The following is a 23,873-nucleotide window of genomic DNA, read 5'->3' on the forward strand; positions in this document are numbered from 1 at the left end:
TAAATTGCAAAAGGAATAATTAGAATTGGTGACTCTGGGTCACCTGTTGGGTAAAGTTTTGTGTGGGCAAAAATTGGTTCTAACACAGCATATAAGTGAAGTTGGAACCTGTCATATCCAGAACCTATTGGAAGTCTTGCTTTGGAGAAATGACTGAGCCCACGAATGTTTCAAGTGTGTGCTATCACTGAGGCAGCACAAATTTATCATGACTGCAATCTAAACAGAGGTGAAGACCACACAGGGCATACTACTAAAACCAAAGACACACTGGATTGGGCAGAACAAGTTTTTAGTAATTAAGTTACAGCATTTGTGAAAGTAATACGTGCGACAGCAACACATAACTGGAGAACATCAGCAGACAAACTTTAGCCCTCTGATCTTTCTCCAACAGATATAATTAGAAGAAATTATATCTGAGAAAGCAAAGGATCCTTAGGTAAGCAGGAAGGCAGTGAGAATAGTCCTTGAGGGCAGACTGCACTAAAACTAGGAGCATAATAAAAAATATGGAGTGGAGAAACCTAACCTATTAAGAGCCACAATTTTCCTCCTTCACAACATCCTCCCATTGGGATTGCCATATATACATTACTAATAAGAAAAGGAAATATCAAATTGTACACTTTAAATATATGCAGTTTATTGTATGCCAATTACATCTCAATAAAAGTTCTAAAAAAAAAAAAAGAAATGATTCATTTGATTTGAGAAAGCAAAGGATCCTTAGGTAAGCAGGGAGGCAGTGAGAACAGCCTTAGAGGGCAGACTGCATTAAGAACTAGGACCATAATAAATAATATGGGGCAGAGAAACCTAATCTATTAAGAGCCACAATTTCCCTCCCTCACAACACTCTCCCACTACTTTTAAGTCTTTTAAAAAATCCTACCCTGCTTGCAGTTTGCTGAACTATTTTTTAAAAAACATGTAACATGCTATACAATTTTAAATGTCCATTCTATGCTTATTAACATATTCATAGAATTATATAACAATCACCATAGTCAATTTTAGAATCTACTTCAGATTTAAACAGATTAAATTCAAGGAAGATTTAAAAATGTTATTTTCATATTCTACACATATAATTTTTATAACTTAATTCTTATTATTTTCCCCCAGAGTTTGAGAGATGAAATATATAAACATAAATTCATTTATTACATTGTTTTTTAAATTATTTACTTACATAATGTTGTGCTTTATAGAGAAACTGAGAGAAGACAAAGCATGTATGTATAGTGTTTATTATTTTAACCATTTTATTTATGACACCTGGTTTTCTTTTCTGTCGTTACTTAAAATGATATTTTCTGCTCTTTAATGCCTCTGCTGTCCATGCTATATTTCTGTACTTTAAGTTTGCTGATTCTTTCTTCTGACAGTGTAAAAATACTAAACACCTCTACTGGTTTTTTAAAATTTCAGTTATTGTACTTTCACTTCCTGAATTTACATGTGTTCCTTTTCAAAATAATATATTTCTTTGTATATATTCCTATTTGATGAAACACTGTCATCAGACCTTCCTTTCCTTAATAATGTTTACATTTAGTTCTTTGAACATATTTATAATAACTGCTTTTTAGTTTCGTTCTTTAAGTCCAATACCTTGGATTCTCACAAGCAATTTTGGTTGCATGCCTTTTTCTTTGTTGTATGTCACATTTTACTGTTTCTTTGCATGACCCATAATTTTATGCTGAAACAATATTTTAGATATATAATATAGCATCTCTGCATACTGACTTCTTCCTCTTTCAGGGCATATTATTATTGTTTTCTTGTTTATATTTTCAGTTATTTGGCTTAAATATTATACTAAAGTCATTTACCTTTGCAGTTTGAAGCACAACTGCTGCTCCCCAAGGAAAAAAGCCACGGATAACAGTCGTTTTAGCAGTGCTGTCTTTGTCTCTTTCTGTTACTTCTCTGTTAAATTGTCTGCCTCTTTTTTGGTGTCATACCAGAAGTCAAAGGGCAATGTGTCTATCACTGTTACAAGAGTGAAGGCTGTAGTATAATCTCTGAGCTACATAACACAACTAATGACTCTACCACAGATGAGACAGGATAATATGCCTGACATTTCCATCAAATAGAAATGGTAACCAATGAATTAACTGTCTGTTAAAAATCCCTTGTTATTATCACACGCATCAGGAAGCCTTTCTCCTTTTCTTTCTATCTAAGCCAGAAATAGAAAGAGATTAGAATAGAATTGAACATACTTGCATCAAGTATATTCTAAGGTTACTATCGTACTTAATTTTATGGTTTAAGTTTTAAATAGATCATTTCTAGAAATCATAACGTCTAGCTAACTTAAATTCCTAGTAAATACCATAGTACAACTAATTATGAGGATATTCACGACGATTTTACCTATATAATAATAACATACAAGTACTCTTATCATTAAAAATTCATACTGAAACTCCAAAGAAGGTAAATAAAGCATAAAGATTAGACTTAGAAGAATAAGACTTACCAGGGACACTCTTTGGTTTTATCTTCATTTCTGCCATTAATATACGTCTTCCAACAGTTTCTTTCAAGTGTTCTAGATCGATTTCTATAGAAATAAGCAGATTTCAAAACACTTTGTAAAGTAACCCTAACATACGAGTGTTTGTGTGTGTGTGTGTGTGTGTTCATTCATGTGTGGCACTATGTTAATTAGCCTAGTTATTAATAAATATGCATTCTAATGGAATATATGGGTTGTAGAATCATTAAACCTTAGAACTGGAATGGCTGTCAGCAATCACTAAGCCTCCATATATTAAGGCTTAGAGATGTTAATGATTTGACAAAGACTGTGTACCCAGATGATGACAAACTTGCTGTACAACCGCACATCTTATAATGCTTTAACCAGTGCTTTTCCCATACAATGCTATCTCTTCTGCTAAATTAAAATCTCCTGGAGAGTTATGATAATAACTCAAGTTTACTTAAAATCATAATCATACTGTAGAGATATATACCCAGAAATGTGGAACATAACACTTTTTTTCCTCAGGTTATGTTGCAAACCAGGGTCTTCACGGAAATTTACCACAGAACAGAAATTCTTGGACTCACCCAGGAATATTTTAATGCCCTTTTTATGCTACTTAAGTGTAAACAAAGTAGGCATCAGTGATGGAAAAGAATAACAGAATATTTTGGAGACTGAAAAAACGTGCTCTCCCAAGTCATTTTAGCATGTAGATCTTGTAGCTGGGGGGAAGAAATGGTTAAATTTGTAGAAATAACTGGATTAAGACTGGGTCTCTTACTATTTGAGTTCTTACATCATTTAAAATTTCTGTTTGATTTAGAAGCTGCAACTAGGTCCAGTTACAGGAAAAATACATGAACATTATTGAAGGAGAGTTTACACTGAAAAGGAATGATTAGGAATGATCAACTACTGGGTCTAAAATTTTGCGGTGAATTTGTTTCTAGCAGAGTGTGTACCTGAAGTTAGAAACCTGTCATGACCAAGATACCCAGATGGAAGTCTTTTTTCAGAGAAAAGGATGAGTTAGTAAGTATTAAAGGTTGTGCAATCTGTATAGAAGTGGTTACCTGCTGCAGCACCATTACCAAAATGAAAAAAGGTGTGTCAGATTAGGCTGAACAAGTTGTCAATAATTAAGAAACAACATTTTGTGAAAGTAATAAGATCTATAGCAAAACAAAACTGGGGAATATTAACAGATATACTTTAGCTTCTCTGGTTCTTTCTCCAACTGGTATATGTATGAAGGACTTGCTCATTTGAATTAAGGAAGCAAAGAATCCTTAAATAAGCAAGACGCAATGAGAATAGCATCTGAGGGATGGTCAGGTTAAGTACTAACAACTAAAAAGTATGTACTGGAGAAATGTATAATCTAGTAAAAGTCAAAGTCTTCTCCCTCATCATATCCTCCCATTTTTCAAATCCTTTTCTATCCTATTCTTCTTGGCATTCATTGAGCTCGCTTTAAAACATATATAACATATTATATAATTTGCCCATTTAAAGTGTTCATTTCAATGTTTTTAAAGATATGTTCACAGAGTTGTATGACCATCACCACAGTCAATTTTACAAGAGACTAGACAATGTTCGTACCACAAAAAAGAAATGATAATTATGTGACATGATGGAGGCATTAGCTAACACTAGGGTGGTCATCATGTTGCAATACACAAATGTATCAAATCAACACACAGTAAATGTTAAATATACAATGTTATAGGTCAATTTTTTCACAATAAAAAAAGAAACTACATCAGAATTATACTAAGTAAATTTCAGTAATTCCAGTGAGGTATAGAAATGCTACTTTTATATAGCATTATTCCCTCCTCCACATGAGATAATTTTGATGGATATAAAATTTTGGGTTAATAGTTTTTCTTTTGCATTTTGAATAGACCAGCCTACTGCCTTTTGGTCTCCATAGTTTCTTTTTTTTTTTAATTAATTAATTAATTTATTGGCTGTGTTGGGTCTTCATTGTTGCGTGCGTGCTTTCTCTAGTTATGGTGAGTGGGGGCTACTCTTCATTGTAGTGCGCGGGCTCCTCATTGCTGTGGCTTCTCTTGTTGTGGAGCACGGGCACTAGGCGCATGGGCTTCAGTAGTTGCGGCACATGGGCTCAATAGTTGTAGCACATGGGCTCTATAGAGCGCAGGCTCAACAGTTGTGACACACAGGCTTAGTAGCTCTGGGCATACGGAATCTTCCCGGCCTAGGGATCGAACCCGTGTCCCCTGCATTGGCAGGTAGTTTCTTAACCACTGTACCACCTAGGAAGTCCAGTCTCCATAGTTTCTGATGAAAAGTAAACCATCAATCTTACTGGAGTTCCTAATAAAGAGTAGAAATGTCAGTTTTCCAGAGTGTGCATATATCAATTTATACCAACACCAGCAGTTTCTGAAAGTTCTATGATAGTTGCTCTACAACATTATCATGACTTGATTCTGTCATTCTTTCTGATTTACACTCAATGATGGTATGTCATAGTATTCTCATGAATTTAACTCCAATTTTCTAGAGTACTAATGAGACTGTACAATTTTCAAATGTTCATTAGTCATCTAGATATCTTCTTTGGTGAAGTATATGTTTAAGGCTTTTGCTGATTTTTCTATTGGGTTTTCAATTTATTTATTATTACTATGTTAGAAATTCTTTAAATATTTGGTTGAAAGCTTTCCGTTGGATATTTGTGCTGCAAACCTACTCTGTCATTTGCCTTTTAAATATCTTAATGGTGTATTCTGATGGATACAACCCTGAATATTAAATCGTTTTAAAACATTATATTTATAATTAGTGTTGATGGTACCCTGTTTAAAAAATATCTAATCCAAAAACAGGAACATATTTTCCTATAGTATTTTCTAAGAGGCCTACTATTTTACAATATGCATATGAATAGAATTATTCTGGAAAGAATATTCTTTTACTTTTGTAACATTATTTTCTCCTTTGTCATCAATACATTTAAGTCTGTTTAGCACTGGACTAGCAGCAAACTGCTTTTATCGTTGTATTTTTATAATAATACCTGATACCAGTATGTTATATCCTTCAATTTTATTCTTCTCTGTTAAGATTATCTTTCCTACTTTGGCCCTATGCATTCCTATATAAATTTTAGAATTACCCTATCCATTTTAAGAAAAATTACTGCTAAAATTTTGATACTGACTGCATTAAATACATAGATTAATTTTGAAGAAATATGTTCTTTAAAATATTGAGTCCTCCAATCTGTAAACCTGGAAGTTCTTTAAAATTCTCTAAATAATGTTTTGCAGTTTGCTGTGTTGAGACTTTGAACATCTTTTTAAAAATTTTAATAGACAACTTTTTTAGAACAATTTAGGAGTTCAGAGAAATTGTGCAGAAAGTATAGAGTTCCTAAATACTCGCTTCCACTAGTATAGAGTTTCCCTATTATTATCATCTGTATTACCATCTTGTGTTGTAACATTTACATTAGCGATAACTTTATTTTGTACAGTTCTATGGGCTTTGATAAATGCATAATGTCATGTGTTCACCACTACAGTATCTTACATAATAGCTTTGGCACATTAAAAATTCCCATTAAAAATTCAACTATTTATTCCCCTTCACCCTGAACCCCTGGGAATTCCTGATCTTTAAGGAATTACCTTTTCCACAGTGGTATATAGTTGAAATTAGCTTTTTCAGACTGGCTTCTTTCACTTAACAATATGCATTTAGGTTTCTGCCATGTCTTCTTGTGGCTTGATAGTCCATTTATTTTTATTATTGAATAATGTACCAGTATATGGTATATCCAATAATACCAGTATATTATTGTTGACGCATTCACTTAAGAGAAAAACATCTTGGTTGCTTCTAATTCGGGGCAATTATAAAATATTTATTTATTTATTTATTTATTTATTTATTTGGCTGCATTGGGTCTTAGTTGCAGCTTGCAGGACTTTTTTTTTTTTTTTTTGACATATTTTTTTTTTAGTTGCAGCATGTGAACTTCTTAGTTTTGGCATGTGGGATTTAGCTCCCAGACCAGGGATCAAACCCGGGCCCCCTGTATTGGAAGTGTCAAATCTTAGCCACTGGACCACCAAAGAAGTCCCATGGGGGAATTATAAATAAAGCTGTTACAAACATTCATGTGCAGGTTTACTGCATGAACACAAGACTTTAACTCATCTGGGTAAATACTAGGTGCACAATAGTTGGAATGTATGGTTAGATTACGTTGAGCTTTAAAAAAAATGCAAACTATCTTCCAAAGTGGGCATAGAACTTTGCATTCCCAAAAAGAACGAACAACCGCTCCTGTACTCTAATTCCTTCACAGCACTTGGTGTTGTCAATGTTTTGGATTAGCCATTCTCCTAGGTGTGTCTCATTAGGTATCTCGTTTTAATTTGCAGTTATCCAATGACATGAATTCATACACTTATTAGCAATCTTCACATCATCCTTGATGAGGTGTCTGTTTAGGTCTTTTGAGAGTTTTCAAACTGGGTTCTTTTTTAGTGTTGAATTTAATCTTTTAAAATATATTTCAAATACAAGTCCTTTATAAGACATGTGTTTTGTAAATATTTTCTCCCAATATGTGGCATGTCTTTTCATTCTCTTAAAAGTGTTATTCACAGAGTATAAGTATTAATTTTAAAGAAGTCCATCTTATCAAAAATTTCCTGCCATTTTTTTTCTAGTTTACTAAAGTGGAAACTTAGATTTTTGATCTTTCTCATTGCCCAATATATGCACCAAATGCTATAATTTCCTTCCAAGCACTTCTTTCACTGTATCACATAAATTTTTATTAGTTGTATTTTCATTTTCACTTAGTTCAAAATAGGTTTGATTTCTTTTGATACTTCTTTGAACATGTGCTATAGAAGTGTATTGTTTCAATAGCCAGGACATGGAAGCAACCTAAACGTCCATCAACAGATGAATGGATAAAAAAGATGTGGTACATATATACAGTGGAATATTACTCAGCTGTAGAAAGAAATTAAATTGGGACATTTGTAGAGACATGGATGGACCTAGAGACTCACACAGAGTGAAGTGAGTCAGAAAGAGAAAAACAAACATCATATATTAACATATATATGTGGAATATAGAAAAATGGTACAAATCAACCAGTTTGCAAGGCAGAAATAGAGACACAGATGTAGAGAACAAATATATGGACACCAAGTGGGGAAAGCAGGGAGGGTTGGGGGGGAATGAATTGGGAGATTGGGATACCAAATTGTACACTCTAAATATATGTAGTTTATTGTATGTTAACTGTATCTCAATAAAATTTCTTAAAAAAAAAAAGTGTACTGTTTCATCCTCAGTATTTTGGGATTTGCCAGCTATCTTTCTATTATTGATTTCTAGTTTAATTCCATTGTGAGCTGAGAGCATAATCTGTGTGATTTCTATTTCTTAAAAATTTTTCAAGGTATAATTTGTTTTCTAATGAGGTGAATTACATGTGAAGAGAGCATGTGAACTTGAGAGCAATGTGTATCCTTCTATTGTTGGATGAGGTATTCTAATAGACATCACTTAGATCCAGTTAATTGATGGTGTTAACTCAACTGTGCTGTTACTGATTTTTTTGCCTGCTGGTTTTGTCCATTTCTGATAGAGGGGCCTTAAGGTCTTCAGCTATAATAATGGATGTGTCTATTTCTCCCTGCAGTTCTATCAGTTTTTGCCTCATGTATTTTGACACACTATTGTTAGGAAAATACACATTAAGGAATGTTATGTCTTCTTGAAGAACTGATTTCTTAATCATTACCTAATGTATGTATTTATTTCTAGTAATTTTCCTTGCTCTGTAGTCTACTTTATCTGATAATAACATAGCTACTCACGTGTATCCTTCTCTAAACCTTTACCTTGTGTGTGTGTGCCTCTTTATGCATATATTTATTTTTTACAGCTTTAATGAGGTATAATTGACAAAAAAACTGTAATATATTTAAAGTGTACAACATGATGATTTGATAATACACACATATATGTATATATATATATACACACACACACATACACAAACACTGTTAAATGATTTCCACAATCCAGTTAATAAGCACATTGATAATCTTACATAGTTACTATTTCTCTGTTTGTTGGTGAGGATACTTAAGATTTACTCTCAGGAAATATCAAGTACACAACACAGTATTACTAGATATAATCACGCTGTACATAAATACTCAGAACTTATTTATCTCGTAACTAAAAGTCTGAACCTTTGACGAACCACTCTCCATTTAACCTACCACTCTGGGACCTGGCAACAACCATTCTACTCTCTGTTTATATGAGTTTGACTTTTATTTTAGATTCACATATAAATGATACCACACAGCATTTGTCTTTCTCTGACTAGGTTATTTTACTTAGCAAAATGCCCTGCAGTTTCATCCACGTTGTTGCAAAAGGCAGTGTTTCCTTTTTATGGCTAGATTATGTGTGTGTATATATACAGATACCCACACATGGATACGTATACCCACATATATAAATACACACATAGGTATATATATAATACATAATATATAGTACACATTATATATGTGTATACATATCATAAACATGGGTGTACAAATGTCCCTTTGATAGTGATGTCATTTCTTTCAGATTATACCCAGATGTGTGATTCCTGGACCATATGGTAGTTCTACTTTTAATTTTTTTGAGGAAACCTGTGTACTGTTTTCCATAGTGGCCTCCCGGGAGGCAGCACTTCAAGTAACCCCGAGGGAACTGCTCTTAGGAGGCGATGGAGGGAGCTAGGCTATATAAAAGTTTTGCAAAAGAGCAAAACAGGTAGTCCGAACGTCAAAAGATTATTGTTAATTAAAGAAAATCAGATGTTCCAAGTTAAGGTATTTAGCACTTTCTCATGTATGGGAAGATGCAAGAGACTGGGCTCACTGAAATCACTCCTCTGATATGCACCTCAGCTATCTGGGGCCAGTGTCCTCTGTTTTCACATCCTGAGGTTCCCCAGAGCTCCCTGTAGGGAGTGGCTGCAGTCTAAGGCTGCTAGATGGCAGGTATTCTTTCCTTCCTGAGTTTCCTCAGGGCTCACTGGCTCGTGTAGGAGGGCTGCAATTGCTGATGGCTGTGACATCCTTTGTTTACTGATATGACAGGCAATATTTCATTTATGAAGTACAATGTGTCTCAGTGTGGGTCTCTTTGTAGTCATCTTATTCAGTATTGTTTGGGCCCCCTGGATCTAAATGTCTGTTTCTTTCCACAGGTTTGGTAATTGTTAGCCAGTATTACTTTGAGTAAATCTTCTGACCCTTTCTCTCTTCTTCTGTCACCCCAATAATGCATATACTGTTTCATTTTATAGTATCCCATAAGTGCCTTATGCTATCTTCACTCCTTTTCATATAATTTTCTTTTCATTGCTCTGATAGGATGATTTCCACTGACTGATCTTTGAATTCACTTATCCTTTCTTCTACTTCACCTAGTCCATTACTGAATCCTTCTGCTGACTTTTTTCAGGTCAGTTATTTTATTCTTCAGTTTCATGATTTCTGTTTGATATTCTTTTATGTCTTCTAGCTCTTTGTTGAAATTCTCTTTTTGTTCATGCATTGTTCTCCTGACATCAGTGAGAATATTTACGATCTTTATTTTGAATTCTCTGTCAGGTAAATCACTTAACTCTGTTTCCTTAGGGTTAGTTTCTGGAGATTTATCTTTTGTTTGGAACATATTCCCCTGTTTCTTCAGTTTCCTTGACTCTGTGTTGATTTCTGTGAATTAGATAAAACATCTTATCTCTCCCATTCATGACAGACTGGTCTTGGGTAGTAGGTGAATCTTGCCAATCAGCCTGACTTGATCTTCTGGCTGCCTCTAAAACCTTTGTGTTTGTCCAAGCTGCTGTCTTTGTTCTTTGTGGCTCCCAGGAGATTAGGGTGTGCCAAGACTAGTCAGTGCCCCCAATGACATGGAAATTCCCACACACCCATTCATGCTCTTGTTAGACTACTAACTACTTTCCCCTTTACCTTACCAATACAGGCTAACTGGAAACCCAACCATCAGGCTGAGGCTGGGAAAGTTAGAGTATTAGACATATAGTTGCTCCTATCAGGGAGAAACTGGGAGTTGAGTGTTTTTGGCTACTCATTCTGTGCTGAACTACAGAGAATAAGTACTGAGAGCGCTTTTGTACCTATATATAACTTCACCTTTGATCTCTCTGGACCTGGGGGACTCACACATGCCAAGACCCATCAGCTCCCAGAGCTAGGTGATTCAGGTGCCAGTCCTTGGGTGGCAGACATATAAATTGGGATGCTAGACATCTCCTTTTAGGGAAAAGCTAGAGACTAGGTTTTAGCCCTGAGATGAGCCACGGGAAGGCACAAGGAGTCCCCATGTGCCCATTCTAGCTCCTAGAGGACTACTAATTACTTTAACATGGCCATGGGAAACACAAAAGCCAAACACTGTTGGTTCTTAGAGCTAAATGATTTGGGGGCTCACACCTTGGGTGGCAGCTGTAAAAGCTCGGTCACTACATGTGTGAACAAGTTCCTTTTAGAGAGAAGCTGCAGACTTGGTTTTACTGTTAGAGTAACCTGGGGGGAGAATGTACAGAAATGCTCACAAGCTCTTTCAGGCTGCTGAGGATCCTAATTAGCTCCCAGATTAGAGGCTGATTGGAAGTTTGACCTTCACAAAGCAGCTGGGAAAGAATGCAGTCAAATCCCTTCCAGGAAGAAACTGAAAACCTTGCACTTTTGCCTATCCCTTCTGTACTGGGCCCAGGGGGATAGCTGTGGGAAGCGCTCATGCATCCATTTCAAAAAGGCCTCTTTTTAAAATGTGCTTCTGAAGAACTTGTGAATTCTGAGCCCCACTGGCTCTCCAAGCTAGGCAACTTGGGAGCCAGGCATTTGGGTGGCAGCAATAAAAGCTAGGGTTCTAGATGTGTGATCCAGACCCTTTGCTCCCTCCAGTTGTTCCCCTCCAGTTGTAAGTGTCTGTGCCAGGGGTGGGGTTTATAGAATGAGTTATGTCTCAGCTTTTCCTAATTGTTTCAAGGTGGGTATCTTCTCAGTTGACTGATGTATAGGAGTCATTCAACTAGTTACTAGATTTCTTTCAGAGGGAATTCATCTGTAAGTAGGTATATACTCAGTGCAATCTGTGGGAGGAGGGAAAGTAAAGAACCTTCTATTCTGCCATCTTGCTGATGTTCCCTTATCTCCAGCCCTTTGTTTTAAATTTGTGTGTGTCATTATATTTAATGTGGCTTTCTCATAAACAACATATAGTTGCATCTTTTCTTCAGTCCACTCTGACATTTCTGTCTTCACATCTCCACAAAATTTTCTTACCAGTCTGGAGACAGCTTTTTCTTAATTGGGCATTCTCTTGGTTACTGTAAATATTCCATTGTTTCTTAATGCTCTGACAAAGTTGGCTCTGATAGTTTTCTGCTTTGTTTTCTTCCCTTCCCTCCCTTCCTTCCTCCCTCCCTCCCTCCCTCCTTCCTTCCTTCCTTTCATGTTTCTATCAGAGATCAAGACCTTAGGACCTCCTAGTCTGCCATTCAGTTGACATCTGCTTTAAAGTGGTTTTTTGGAAGCTGCCACAGAACATTTACATTTATCTTTCTGCAAAATATTTAAGTACCTAGTCACTTGGCCACACTAGCTTTAGCATAGATTTGTTTTTTTCTTTTTTTGCTGCACTGCACGGCTTATGGGATTTCAGTTCCCTGACCAGGGACTGAACCCAGGCCATGTCAGTAAAAGCCCAGAATCCTAACCACTAGGCAGCCAGGGAACGCCCTAGCATAAGTTTTTTAACTATTAGAAATTTGCCAACTTTGTAATAGGAAGATCACAAAGCAGCCATATTGCCCATCTAGTGACAGTACCATTTTTTCATTGTCTTATCACAAAATATGATGTAAGTAACAAAAATTGTATTCTCTAAGGAACTGATAATATAGTATCTAGTCTATGTCATGAAAATTCACAATGTAGGGAAAAGCCTATATATTTTTTTTCATGAGGAAGTAAACTCTTAAGCATTACCTAATTAATGTTTGTTTGGTGGAGTAATGAGCACATAAGTTCTTTTAAAGATACATATTAATTGTTATATAGATTGGTTAATAAAAGGATGAAATTATTATAGTTGTCCCTCAGTATCTGCAGGGGATCAGTCCCAGGATCTCCTGTGGATACCAAAACCTGTAGATGCTCAAGTCGTTTGTGTAAAATGGTGTAATATTTTCCTATAACCTATGCACATTCTCCCATATACTTTAAATCATATCTAGATTACTTCTAATACCTAATACAATGTAAATGCTATATAAATAGTTATAAATGCTATATAAATAGCTGCCAGTGCATGAAAAATTCAAGTTTTGCTTTTGGAACTTTCTGAAAAAAGTTTTTCTGAATATTTTTGATCTGTGGCCATTTGAATCTGTAGATATGAAACCCATGGATACAGAGGGCCAACTGTATTAAATTGAAAAGGCTGCCCTATGTTTGAATTTCTTATTTTCTTTTAATAACTATACTACACAGTTGAAATATTTGAACTCTTAGACTGTATTCCATTGTACCCAAACATTACAAATCTCCACTTACCTACCACTTTGTTTAAACCTAATTGAAATATTAGGTCATTAATTGATGGACTCATTGCTGGAAGATTTTCTGCTGTACCTGGATTTTCTGAGGCTGCTTCATTTTTAACTGTAATAATAACAGATTGCCAGATTAGTTGATTTAAAATTAACATTTTGTTGGGGTAAAGTTATAGTACATAAAGTTAATCAGAGAGATCTTACCATATGATTATTTAATCTTGTTTAATTAACAATTTAACATAATGCTTATTCAATTAAATACAAATATGTCTAAAAATTTTTAAAAACTTACTAGCTACTACATGCCAGATACTATTATATCTGCACTTTTCAAATATTCTCTCATTTAATCCTCATAAAAATTCTAGGAAGTAGCTATTTTTATTCTCATTTAACAGATGAGGAAAATAGAGCTTAGAGACATTATACACATTTTGGAAGGTTGCATAGTTATTAAGTGCAAAAGTTTGGAATGAATTTTGTTCCTTTAGACTCTAAAACCTATACTTCAGCTAGCAAACTCAAATGTCTACTGCAACTGAGCACGTAATGTGAGTTAAATAAAAATGATGATGTTTGGAGTGGCATGAACAGCAGAAATGAAATGGAGTGTACAGGCATACCTCGTTTCATTGTGCTTTATACCTTTACTGCACTTTGCAGGTGCTGCGCTTCTCACATATCAAAGGTGTGTGGCAACTGTGCATGAAGCAAGCCTATCAGTGCCATTTTCCTAAAAGCATTTGCTTACTTCGTGTCTCTGTGTCACATTTTGGTAATTCTGGCAGTATTTCAAACGTTTTCATTTTTATTATATTTGTTATGGTGATCTGTGATCAGTGATCTTTGATGTTACTATTGCAAAAAGATTACAATTCGCTGAAGGCTCAGATGAACGTTAGCATTTTTTAGCAATAAAGTATCCTAAAATTAAGATATGAAATTTTTTTTAGACATAACTCTATTGTACACTTAATAGACTACAGTATAGTGTAAACACAACTTCTGTATGTACTGGAAAACCAAAAAATGTGTGTGACTCACTTTACTGTGATATTCACTTTATTGTAGAGGTCTGGACCAAACCCACGAAATCTCTGAGGTATACCTGTACATATTTTATATAAAGCTGTTACTCTCACCGATTGTGACAAATGCAAGCCTGAGGTTCCTGGGTCATCTAAAGTCTCAAGAGAAGCTAGAAAGGTAGATATTCACAAAGAACTACAGGATTTAAAAATATCTGCAAGTAATTTAAAAGTTTTAAGCATGTTTGTGGGATAAAACAAATCATCAATTATTGCCACAAGAGAATTACCTAACTTGGGAAAGGATTAATTCTAACATGTGGGTGGGATTTGAAAGCCAATTACTGGTTACATTTCTTTGGAAAACATTATCATTTATCCATCAATATATCTCTATCATCTGGAACAGAAATAAGATTTAAACTCTAGAGGAAATTGGTACTTTCAAAAGAAAAAGATAAGCAAGATATGCCAGGAAAAAATGGAAAGAACAATTAAAAATTAAAATGTACAATTAAACTAATAACTTCAAAACTGCCAAGAACAGATATTTTCACGGGTGAAATTCTTTATAAATCTTAAAGGAATAAATCCTATGCTCTAGCACATAAAATGGGAACTTTCCATTTCTTTTACAAAGTCAAAAATATACTAGTCCCCTCTTATCTGCAGTTTCAGTTACCATGGTCAACCTTGGTCCAAAAATGTTAAATGGAAAATTCCAGAAGTAAACAATTTGTAAGTTTTAAATTGCGTGCTATTCTAAGTAGGGTAATGAACTCTTACATGTCTTGCCTGGGACATGAATCACCCCTTTGTCCAGCACAGCCATGCTGTATATCCTGCCCATTAGATATTTAGTAGTCACCTTGGTTATCATATCGACTATTGCAGTATTGCAATGCTTGTGTTATAGTAAGCCTTATTATGCTAATAATGACCTATTGACTGTCAAATAAATTATGGACAGGAAACATTAAAAGAAAGTGTATACAGGGTTCAGTACTATCTGCTGGTTTTCAGGCATCCACTCTCTTAAAGTATTTCATATAATTGCCACAATTATTTTGTGAGGTAGATACTATTACTAGCCCTATTTTTCAGATGAAGAAACTGAAATATGGAGAGAGTAACTAGTTTACACAGTTAGTAAGAGACAGAGGTAGGCATCAAAGACAGGCAGTCTATTTCCAGCATTTGTACTTTTAAACACTACCCCTACCATTATCTTTCATAAGAAGATAGGCATCTCCTAATGGAAACAACCCAAATATTCACCCACAGAAAAATAGGCAACTTGATAACAATATATTCATAAACCAGGTCATTATACAGCAATAAAAATAAATGAATAAGAACTAAAATTATCAACCAAAAAAGCAAGTTGATTAAGAAAGCATATAGCACACTAAAAATAAAACAATAGCATAAACCCTTTACAGATGAAAACATACCTAACGAAAGTATAAAGAAATATATGGTAATGATAAACATCAAATTCAGAGCAGAAGGAAGCAATAATCTGAGAGGAATAGAGAGGGGACTTCAATATTTAAGGTATATTATACTTATTAAACTGGTAAACAGACACACAAGTGTTCATTATATTAATTCTTATTATACCTTTCTATATTTCAAGATAAATTAAAAGTAACAGAAACAACCTAAAACACCCAGGTTTTATTTGGTTCTTTTTTTTTCACTTGCAAATATTCATTTGTTATTTAAATTAATTTTTATTGGAGTATAGTCGCTTTACTATGTTGTGTTAGCTCCTACTGTATAGCAAAATGAATCAGTTATACATATATATATATATACCCTCTTTTTTTGGATTTCCTTTCCATTTAGGTCACCACAGTGCATTTAGCAGAGTTCCCTGTGCTATATAGTGTGTTCTCATTAGTCACCTATTTTATACATAGTATCAATAGTGTAAATATGTCAATCCCAATCTCCTAGTTAAGAAGCACAAAGATATATAAACCAAATCTTCTGTCACACTAAGTTAAAAATCCAAATAAAAAATTTTCAATCTTTCTAATAATATCCATTTTTTCTCAAAGCCATTTTTAAGCAAACAGAAAAAATGAACAGATAAATACATTAATTTAAAATATACATCAAAAAATACACTAATATCAAATTGTAGTAGAAAATATATAATGATATCAAGAGTGAGATCCAGTAGATAAAAAACAAATGTTCCTTTTCCCTTCTTGAAACTATATAACAATATTAAGCATAGGTCTACTGGATAATAACAAACACGTTTTAGCAGATGATACTTGATAAGAATTGAAATGTGAATGCTCAGTAAATGTCATACTTTTTAAAATGAAATAACTGTAACAGCTCCATAAGATTCCTAGAAAAGTGTCTCCTAAACTTGTTCTCTATGAAACACTACTCCAAAAAAAGAGAGAGACAGGGTTTCTTGCTCAATAAATTTAAGAAATGTAGTATAATAATTAGAATATTAAGGACTACAAGAAGGAATGAGGGGTACTACTATCATTACAGCATTTATTAGTTCTGCAGAACTCCAATTTTTGGTAAATTATGTTCTAAAATGTCTAACCTAAGGAAAAACTTCAACTATAAAACAAATAAATTGATGCACACTTAAAATGTATTTTTAAATTGCCAAGTATTATATGATGACTTTTAAAATGTTTATCAATATCATTCATACCTCTCAATATCTGAGACTCATAAACTCCACTTGCTTGAATTTTATCCTTGTATCCTTTAGCTACTACTAGATCTCCAAGCGCAAAATTCTCATCTGAGAGTTCATCCACATCTTGATCTACCAAGATGAAGAAAACTTTCAGTAAATTAAATATAGAAACACTACTGAAATCTATATACTTTGGCCTAATTTCAAGAAGATTATAATGTCTGGAAGTTAGGAAAATATTCTTACATTAAGTCAGAAGAGAAAAATGATTACTCAACAAATGTCAGAAGTTCATTTAATAGATTTCAATATCTACTCTTGATAAAACTGTGAAAACTTAGAATTACAGATTTGCTCTTAGACATTCCTCTCTTAATACAGAATATACTTCTGTCTAAATCCAACAGCTAACACCTTCATTTACGGTGAAGCACCAAAATACATTCCTATTAAAATTATAAACAAAACCAGAATGTGAATCATTATCATTTTAACAATTACCTAGTTCTGGTAAAGATGGCATGGTAAATATATGGATCAGGAATTATGATGAAACTATAGAAGAAAATGTAGGGAAGAAGCTCTTTGACACTGGTCTTGGCAATGATTTTTTTTTTTTTTTATAACACCAAAAGCACAAACAACAGAAGAAAAATTCAACAAATGGGACTATATCAAAATTAAAAGTTTCTGCACAGTAAAAGAAACAATTAATACAATGAAAAGGCAATCTATGCAATGCGAGAAAATTTTGGAAACCATATATCAGATAAAGAAACATCTAAAATAATAAAGAATTCATACAGCCTAATAACAAAAAACAAACAATCCAATTGAAAAAATGGGCAGAAAAACTAAAAACTTATTTTTCTAACAAAGACAACCAAATGGCCAAGTATGTGAAAAGATGATCAACAATATTAATCATCAGAGAAATGCAAATCAAAGCTACAATGAGATATCATCTCACACATGTTGGAATGGCCATCATCAAGAGGACAAGAGATACAAGTGCTGGCAAGAATACAATGAAAAGGGAATCTCTGTACACTGCTAGTGGGAATGTAAATTGGTCCACCCACTATGGAAAACAACATGGAGGCTCCCCCCAAATTAAAAACAGATCTACCATCTGATCCACTCATTCTGCTTCTAAGTACATATCCAAAGGAGATAAATACAGGATTTTGAGGAGATATATGCACTTATTTTTTTTACTGCAGCATTATTCAAAACAGGAAGATATGGGCACATCCTGAGTCCATCAATGGATGAATACGTAAAGAAGATGTGGTGTTTTATATACACAATGGAGTATTATTCAGCCATGTGAAAGGAGGACATCCTGCTATCTGAGACAACATGGATGAATCATGAGCACATTATGTTAAGAGAAATAAATTATACAGAGAAAGAAAAATACAGTATGATATCATTGACATGCGGAATCTAAAAAAGCAAAACTTGTAAAAACAGAGAAAGAAATTGTGGTTAACCAGAGGACAGGGGGTGATAGAACACATGTTGTTTAAGAGTACAAACCTGAGTAGTAAATAGAGAGCTAATGCATAGTGTAATGAATACAGACAATATTGTACTATAATCATCAAACTTGCTAATAGACTGGAACTTAATTATTCCAAACAATAAAATGAAAGAATAATTATGCAATGTGATACAGGTGCTAATTATCACTACAATGGCAATCATATTACAATATATAAATGTATCAAATTAACATGTACACCTTAGATTTACATGTTTTATGTCAAATGTACAGTAAATTAAAGAAGAAAAAAATGTGTATATGAAAGGCTGCTAAATCATAAATAATAAAGTTTAAATCATACAGGATGGGACTTCCCTGGTGGCGCAGTGGTTAAGAATCTGCTTGCCAGGGCTTCCTAGGTGGTACGGTGGTTGAGAATTCCCCTGCCAATGCAGGGGACACGGGTTTGATCCCTGCTCCAGGAAGATCCCACATGCTGCAGAGCAACTAAGCCCATGCATCACAACTATTGAGCCTGCACTTTAGAGCCTGTGAGCCACAACTATTGAGCCCATGTGCTGCAACTACTGAAACCCATGCGCCTAGAGCCCGTGCTCCGCAACAAGAGAAGCCACGGCAATGAGGAGCCCGCGCACCACAAAGAAGAGTAGCCCCCACTCACCGCAACTAAAAGAAAGCCCACACACAGCAAAAAAGACCCAACACAGCCAATAAAATAAATAAATAAATTAATAAAAACAAAACAAAACAAAACAAAATCACTGCAACAAAAATGTAGAATGTCTTTGATGTGCTCATCAGTAGATTGGACACAGTCTTCGTGCACAGTGAGCATGAAGATATGACATCAGAAACTTCCCAAATTGAAAAGAGAAAATTAATGGAAAAAAGGAACAGAATATCAGAGATCTTTCGGACAATTATAAAAGGTGTAATGAGGGGTGTATATATACTCACCCCCATGTGTTGCCATATACATAATGAGGATATCAAAAGGAGGAGAAGAAACAATGAAACAGAATAAATATTTAAATACTGGCTCAGAGTTTTTCAAAAATAATGACAGACACCCAGTCAATGATCATAGGATCTCAAAGAACATCAAAAAACACACAAAAAAACTACACCTATTCATATCACATTCTAAGAGCAGAAAATCAAAGACAGAAAATCTTGAAAGACTCCAAAGCAAAACAAAAACAAAACACAAATATATCTTATCTATAGAGGGACAAGGATAAAAATATCTTATACTTCTCATCAAATTATGCCAGCAAGAAGAGAATGGAGAGAAATATTTAAAAGTGTTGAAAGAAAAAAATCCACCAACCTAGAATTTTGTATCCAGAAAAACTATCCTTTGAAACTAAAAGAGATATAATGACTTCCTCAGATTAAAAAAAATAAAGGAATTTGTTGCCAGTAGGCCTGCAGTGAAAGAAAATGGTAGAAGTTCTTCAGAGAGAAGGAATATAACACAGATCAGAAACCTAGATCTATATAAAGAAAATGTCATTAGAGGAGAAATAAATGAAGGTAAAATAAACTTTTCTTACTCTTAGTTGAGATAAGAGATAGTTTATTCATAATAATAACAGAAACAATGTATTCAGTGATAATAGCTTATAGGTTAAGTGAAATGAATGACAACAATGCTATAAGCGATGGGAGGAAGGAACTGGGATTACACTGTTATCAGATAACTGCACTACCCATGAAGTGTCATAGTGTTATTTGAAAGTAGCCTTAGATTAGTGGTAAATGTATACTGCAAATTCTAAGAGAATCACTAAAAATTTTTTGAAAGAAGTATAATTGATATGCTAAGAAAGGAAAGAATACATAATTATGTTAAATATGCAGTTTAAGCCAGAGAAGGTAGGAAAAGAGTGGAAGGTTAAAAAATAAAGTACTAGGGCATTGAAGAGAAAATAGTTATAAATATGATCAATATTAAACCAAATAACAATAATCACCTTAAATGTGAATGGTCTATCAATTAAAAGACAGAGACTGTCAGAGTGAATGAACTGACCCAACTATATGTTGTCTACAAGAAACTCATTTTAAATATAAAAATAAGGTAGACTAAAAATAAAGGGACGGAGACAAGTGCATCATGCTAACACTAATCAAAGCAAAGCCAGAGAAGCTATATTAATTTGAGACAAAGCAAACTTCAGAGCAAGGAAACTATCACGGATAAAGAGAGCACTACATGATAATAAAGGGGTCAATATCTAAGAAAATGTAACAATCCTTAATGAGTATACACCTAACAGCAGAGCAACAAAATACATCTACATCTACAAAATACATGAGGCAAAAACAACTGCAAGGAGAAACAGACAAATCTACTATTATACTTGCAGCTTCTAAAACCATCTTATCAGTAGCTGGCAGATACAACAGGCTGAAAATCCAAACCTTAACAAATTAAAAGAACAGAAATTGTATGGAGTATACTCTCAGACCACAATAGACTTAAACTGTATTACTCTAGACAAAGAAATATCTCTCACAAATAAAATGCAAAAACCTCCATGAAATATTAACAAATTGAGTGAAACCATGTATAAACAAAATTATGTACCATAACCAAGGAGGATTTATTCCAGGTATGCAATGCTGACTCAGTATTCGAAAATCAGTTAATGTAACTCATCACATCAACAGACTAAAGAAAAAAATCATTTGATCAATCAGAAATACAGAAAAATTATTCAAAAAAATCCAAAATCCATTCATGATAAAACTCTCAGCAAACTAAGAATAGCGGGAACTTCCTGAATTTGATGAAGGACATCTACAAGGAAACCAACAGATAACATCACACTTACTGGTAAGAAAGTAAATGCTGTCATTATCAGATCAGGAATAAATCAAGGATGTCTCTTCTCACCACTCCTACCCATCATCACACTGGAAGTCCCAACTACTGTAATAAGTCAAGAAAAAGAATTAAAAAGTATGTTAATTGAGACAAACAAAATTATTCTTGTTGAACACCAAGAGCAAAAAATTCCTGGAATTATAAGCTACCTATAGCAAGGTTTTCAGATACAGGTTAATAAACACAAGTCAATTGATTTCCTATATATCAGCAGTGAACAAGTGAAGTTTGAAATTGAACACAATACCATTTATGACTAGCACCAAAAATGAAATGCTTAAGTATAACTCTAACAGATATGAGTCATCAAAGATTTAATGTAGAGATTTTCCATGTTCATGAATAGGAAGTTTCAATATTGTTAAGCTGTCAGCTCTTTCCAACTTGATTCAATGCAATCCCAACCAAAATTCCAGCAAGTTGTTTTGTGGATATTGACAAACTGATTCTAAAGTTTATAGAAAAGCAAAATACCTACATTGGCCAACACAACATTGAAGAAAAACAAGGTCAGAGGACTGATGCTACCCAACTTCAAGCCTTCCTATAAAGCTACAGAAATCAAGACAATAAGTGAAAGAATATGTAGGTCAATTGTAACCGAGCAAAGAGATACAGACCTATACAAACATAGTCAATGATTTTTGACAAAAAAGCAAAAGCTATTCAATGGAGAAACAACAGTCTTTTCAACAAACAGTACTGAAACAACTAGACAGACAGCCAAAATGCAAAAAAAAAAAAAAAATGAATATAGACACAGATCTGGCACCTTACCAAGAATTAACACAGAATGATTCATAGACCTAAATGTAAAATGTAAACCTATAAATCTCCTAGAAGGTAACATAAATGAACACCTAGGTGGATCTTACCTTTGGTGTTGACTTTTCAGATAGAACACCAAAATCACAATCCAACAACAACAACAAAAAAGAAACTGATAAGTTGTTGGATTTCATTAGGAAAAATACACACACAACTTCTGCTCTGTGAAAGACACTGTTAAGACAGTGATAATACAAGCCATGGGCTGGGAGGAAATATTTGAGGAACATATATCTGATAAAGATCTGTTATCCAAAACATACAAAGAACTCTTAAAACTTGACAATCAGAAAACAAATAACACAATTATAACATGGGCAAAGATGTGAACAGATAACTGTCATTCAGATGGAAAATAAGCATATGAAAAGATGTTCAACATATACACCATAAAGCAGTTGTAAATTAAAACAACAGTGAGATATCACTACACACCTATAGCTAAAATCCAAACACTGAAAACAACAAATGATGTCAAGAGTGTGGAGCAATGGGAAACCTGATTAGTAGCTGGTAAGAATGCTAGACGCTGCAGCTATTTTGAGGATGGTCTGGCATTTTCTTACAAAGTTAAATTATAGTTTTACCATATGATCCAGCAATTGTGCTCCTAGGTACTTACTTAACGGTGTTGAAAATTTATACTCCCATAAAAGTTATGCAGTACCCAACAGGTGCTAAGTTGTTGGCACACAACTAATTAATAAACTATTGGGCTTTTCTTGTGGTTTAGGATCATTATGAAAAAATTACTTAGACCATACAAAACACCATGAACTTCTGTCTGAACTGTTTACCAAAGACCGTATAAATATCATAAGAAAGCAAATATGGCTATATTATTATCAGACAAAATAAACATTAGGCAAAAAAATTTAGTTTTACAGATAAAGAGTGTACTTTTACAAAGACAAAGGCTCCTGTTTACCAGGAAAATATAACACGCATAAATCTGTACCCATTCAATAACATCATTTCCAAATATATAAACCAATCTGGCAAAGCTACCAGGAAAAACAAAGAAATCCATAATCACAGTGGGAAAATTCAATGTACATCTCTTAGTAACACAGAATAAACACAACTTCAGTGGAATTAGAGAAGAATTGAACAACACAGTAAATACATTTGATCTAATAGATGCATACAAAAGATATGATTAAATATTTATAAACCTAAGCCAAAGGGTTTTTTGCTTACTTTAATTAAAAATAAATTAATAATATTGAAATTTATCATACTTACCATGTAGTGTTTTTATTTTGACAGCTCTAAGTTTCTTAGTTTGAGGTTGGCTTTTTGACAATTCAACTCGATCCTTGGGTAATACGTTTTGGGCTTTCTGAGCTACAAGAAAGATGCTTTTTAATCCATTAAATAGAGAACTGGATTTATTGAAAATCCTCTGTAATTCAAACACATGTCAATCATCCAGGACTATTTCTTCTCATGGTTTGAAACAATAAAGTCAAATACCACATTATTGAGATGGTGAATTAAGGAGTAAGTATGTGAAGTGTAGAGACAATGGAAGTACTTTTCAAAAGAATAGTTTTAAGGTATTCACATTTTAGGATTAAATGCAATATTTTCATAACAGATATGAATGAGAAAAAAAGAAATGATAAATAATACATTCAAAATAAATTAGAAGGTTCAAAAACAGATCAGGTAAGAAAGACAGAAAATACAAGCAACAATATACTTAACTCCAAAATATCCATACTTCTGGTAAATACAAATGTTTTAAATGCTCCA

At 33.8% G+C, this 23,873-nt stretch overlaps 1 protein-coding gene across 1 annotated transcript in view; it reads right to left on the minus strand.

Annotated features, from left to right (window-relative positions):
• The window catches only part of CCDC7 (coiled-coil domain containing 7), a 239,592-nt gene that overhangs the window by 47,535 nt on the left and 168,184 nt on the right, over nt 1-23,873 (minus strand). Inside the window, exons 24-27 of the mRNA XM_057731790.1 lie at nt 23,361-23,462; nt 16,897-17,013; nt 13,172-13,279; nt 2,498-2,581 (exon numbers count right to left, since the gene is read on the minus strand). Coding sequence (XP_057587773.1) covers nt 2,498-2,581; nt 13,172-13,279; nt 16,897-17,013; nt 23,361-23,462 — 411 coding nt within the window. The remainder of the gene's footprint in view (nt 1-2,497; nt 2,582-13,171; nt 13,280-16,896; nt 17,014-23,360; nt 23,463-23,873) is intronic.

Source organism: Hippopotamus amphibius, chromosome 4 (assembly GCF_030028045.1).
Source record: "Hippopotamus amphibius kiboko isolate mHipAmp2 chromosome 4, mHipAmp2.hap2, whole genome shotgun sequence".
NCBI lineage: Eukaryota > Metazoa > Chordata > Mammalia > Artiodactyla > Hippopotamidae > Hippopotamus > Hippopotamus amphibius.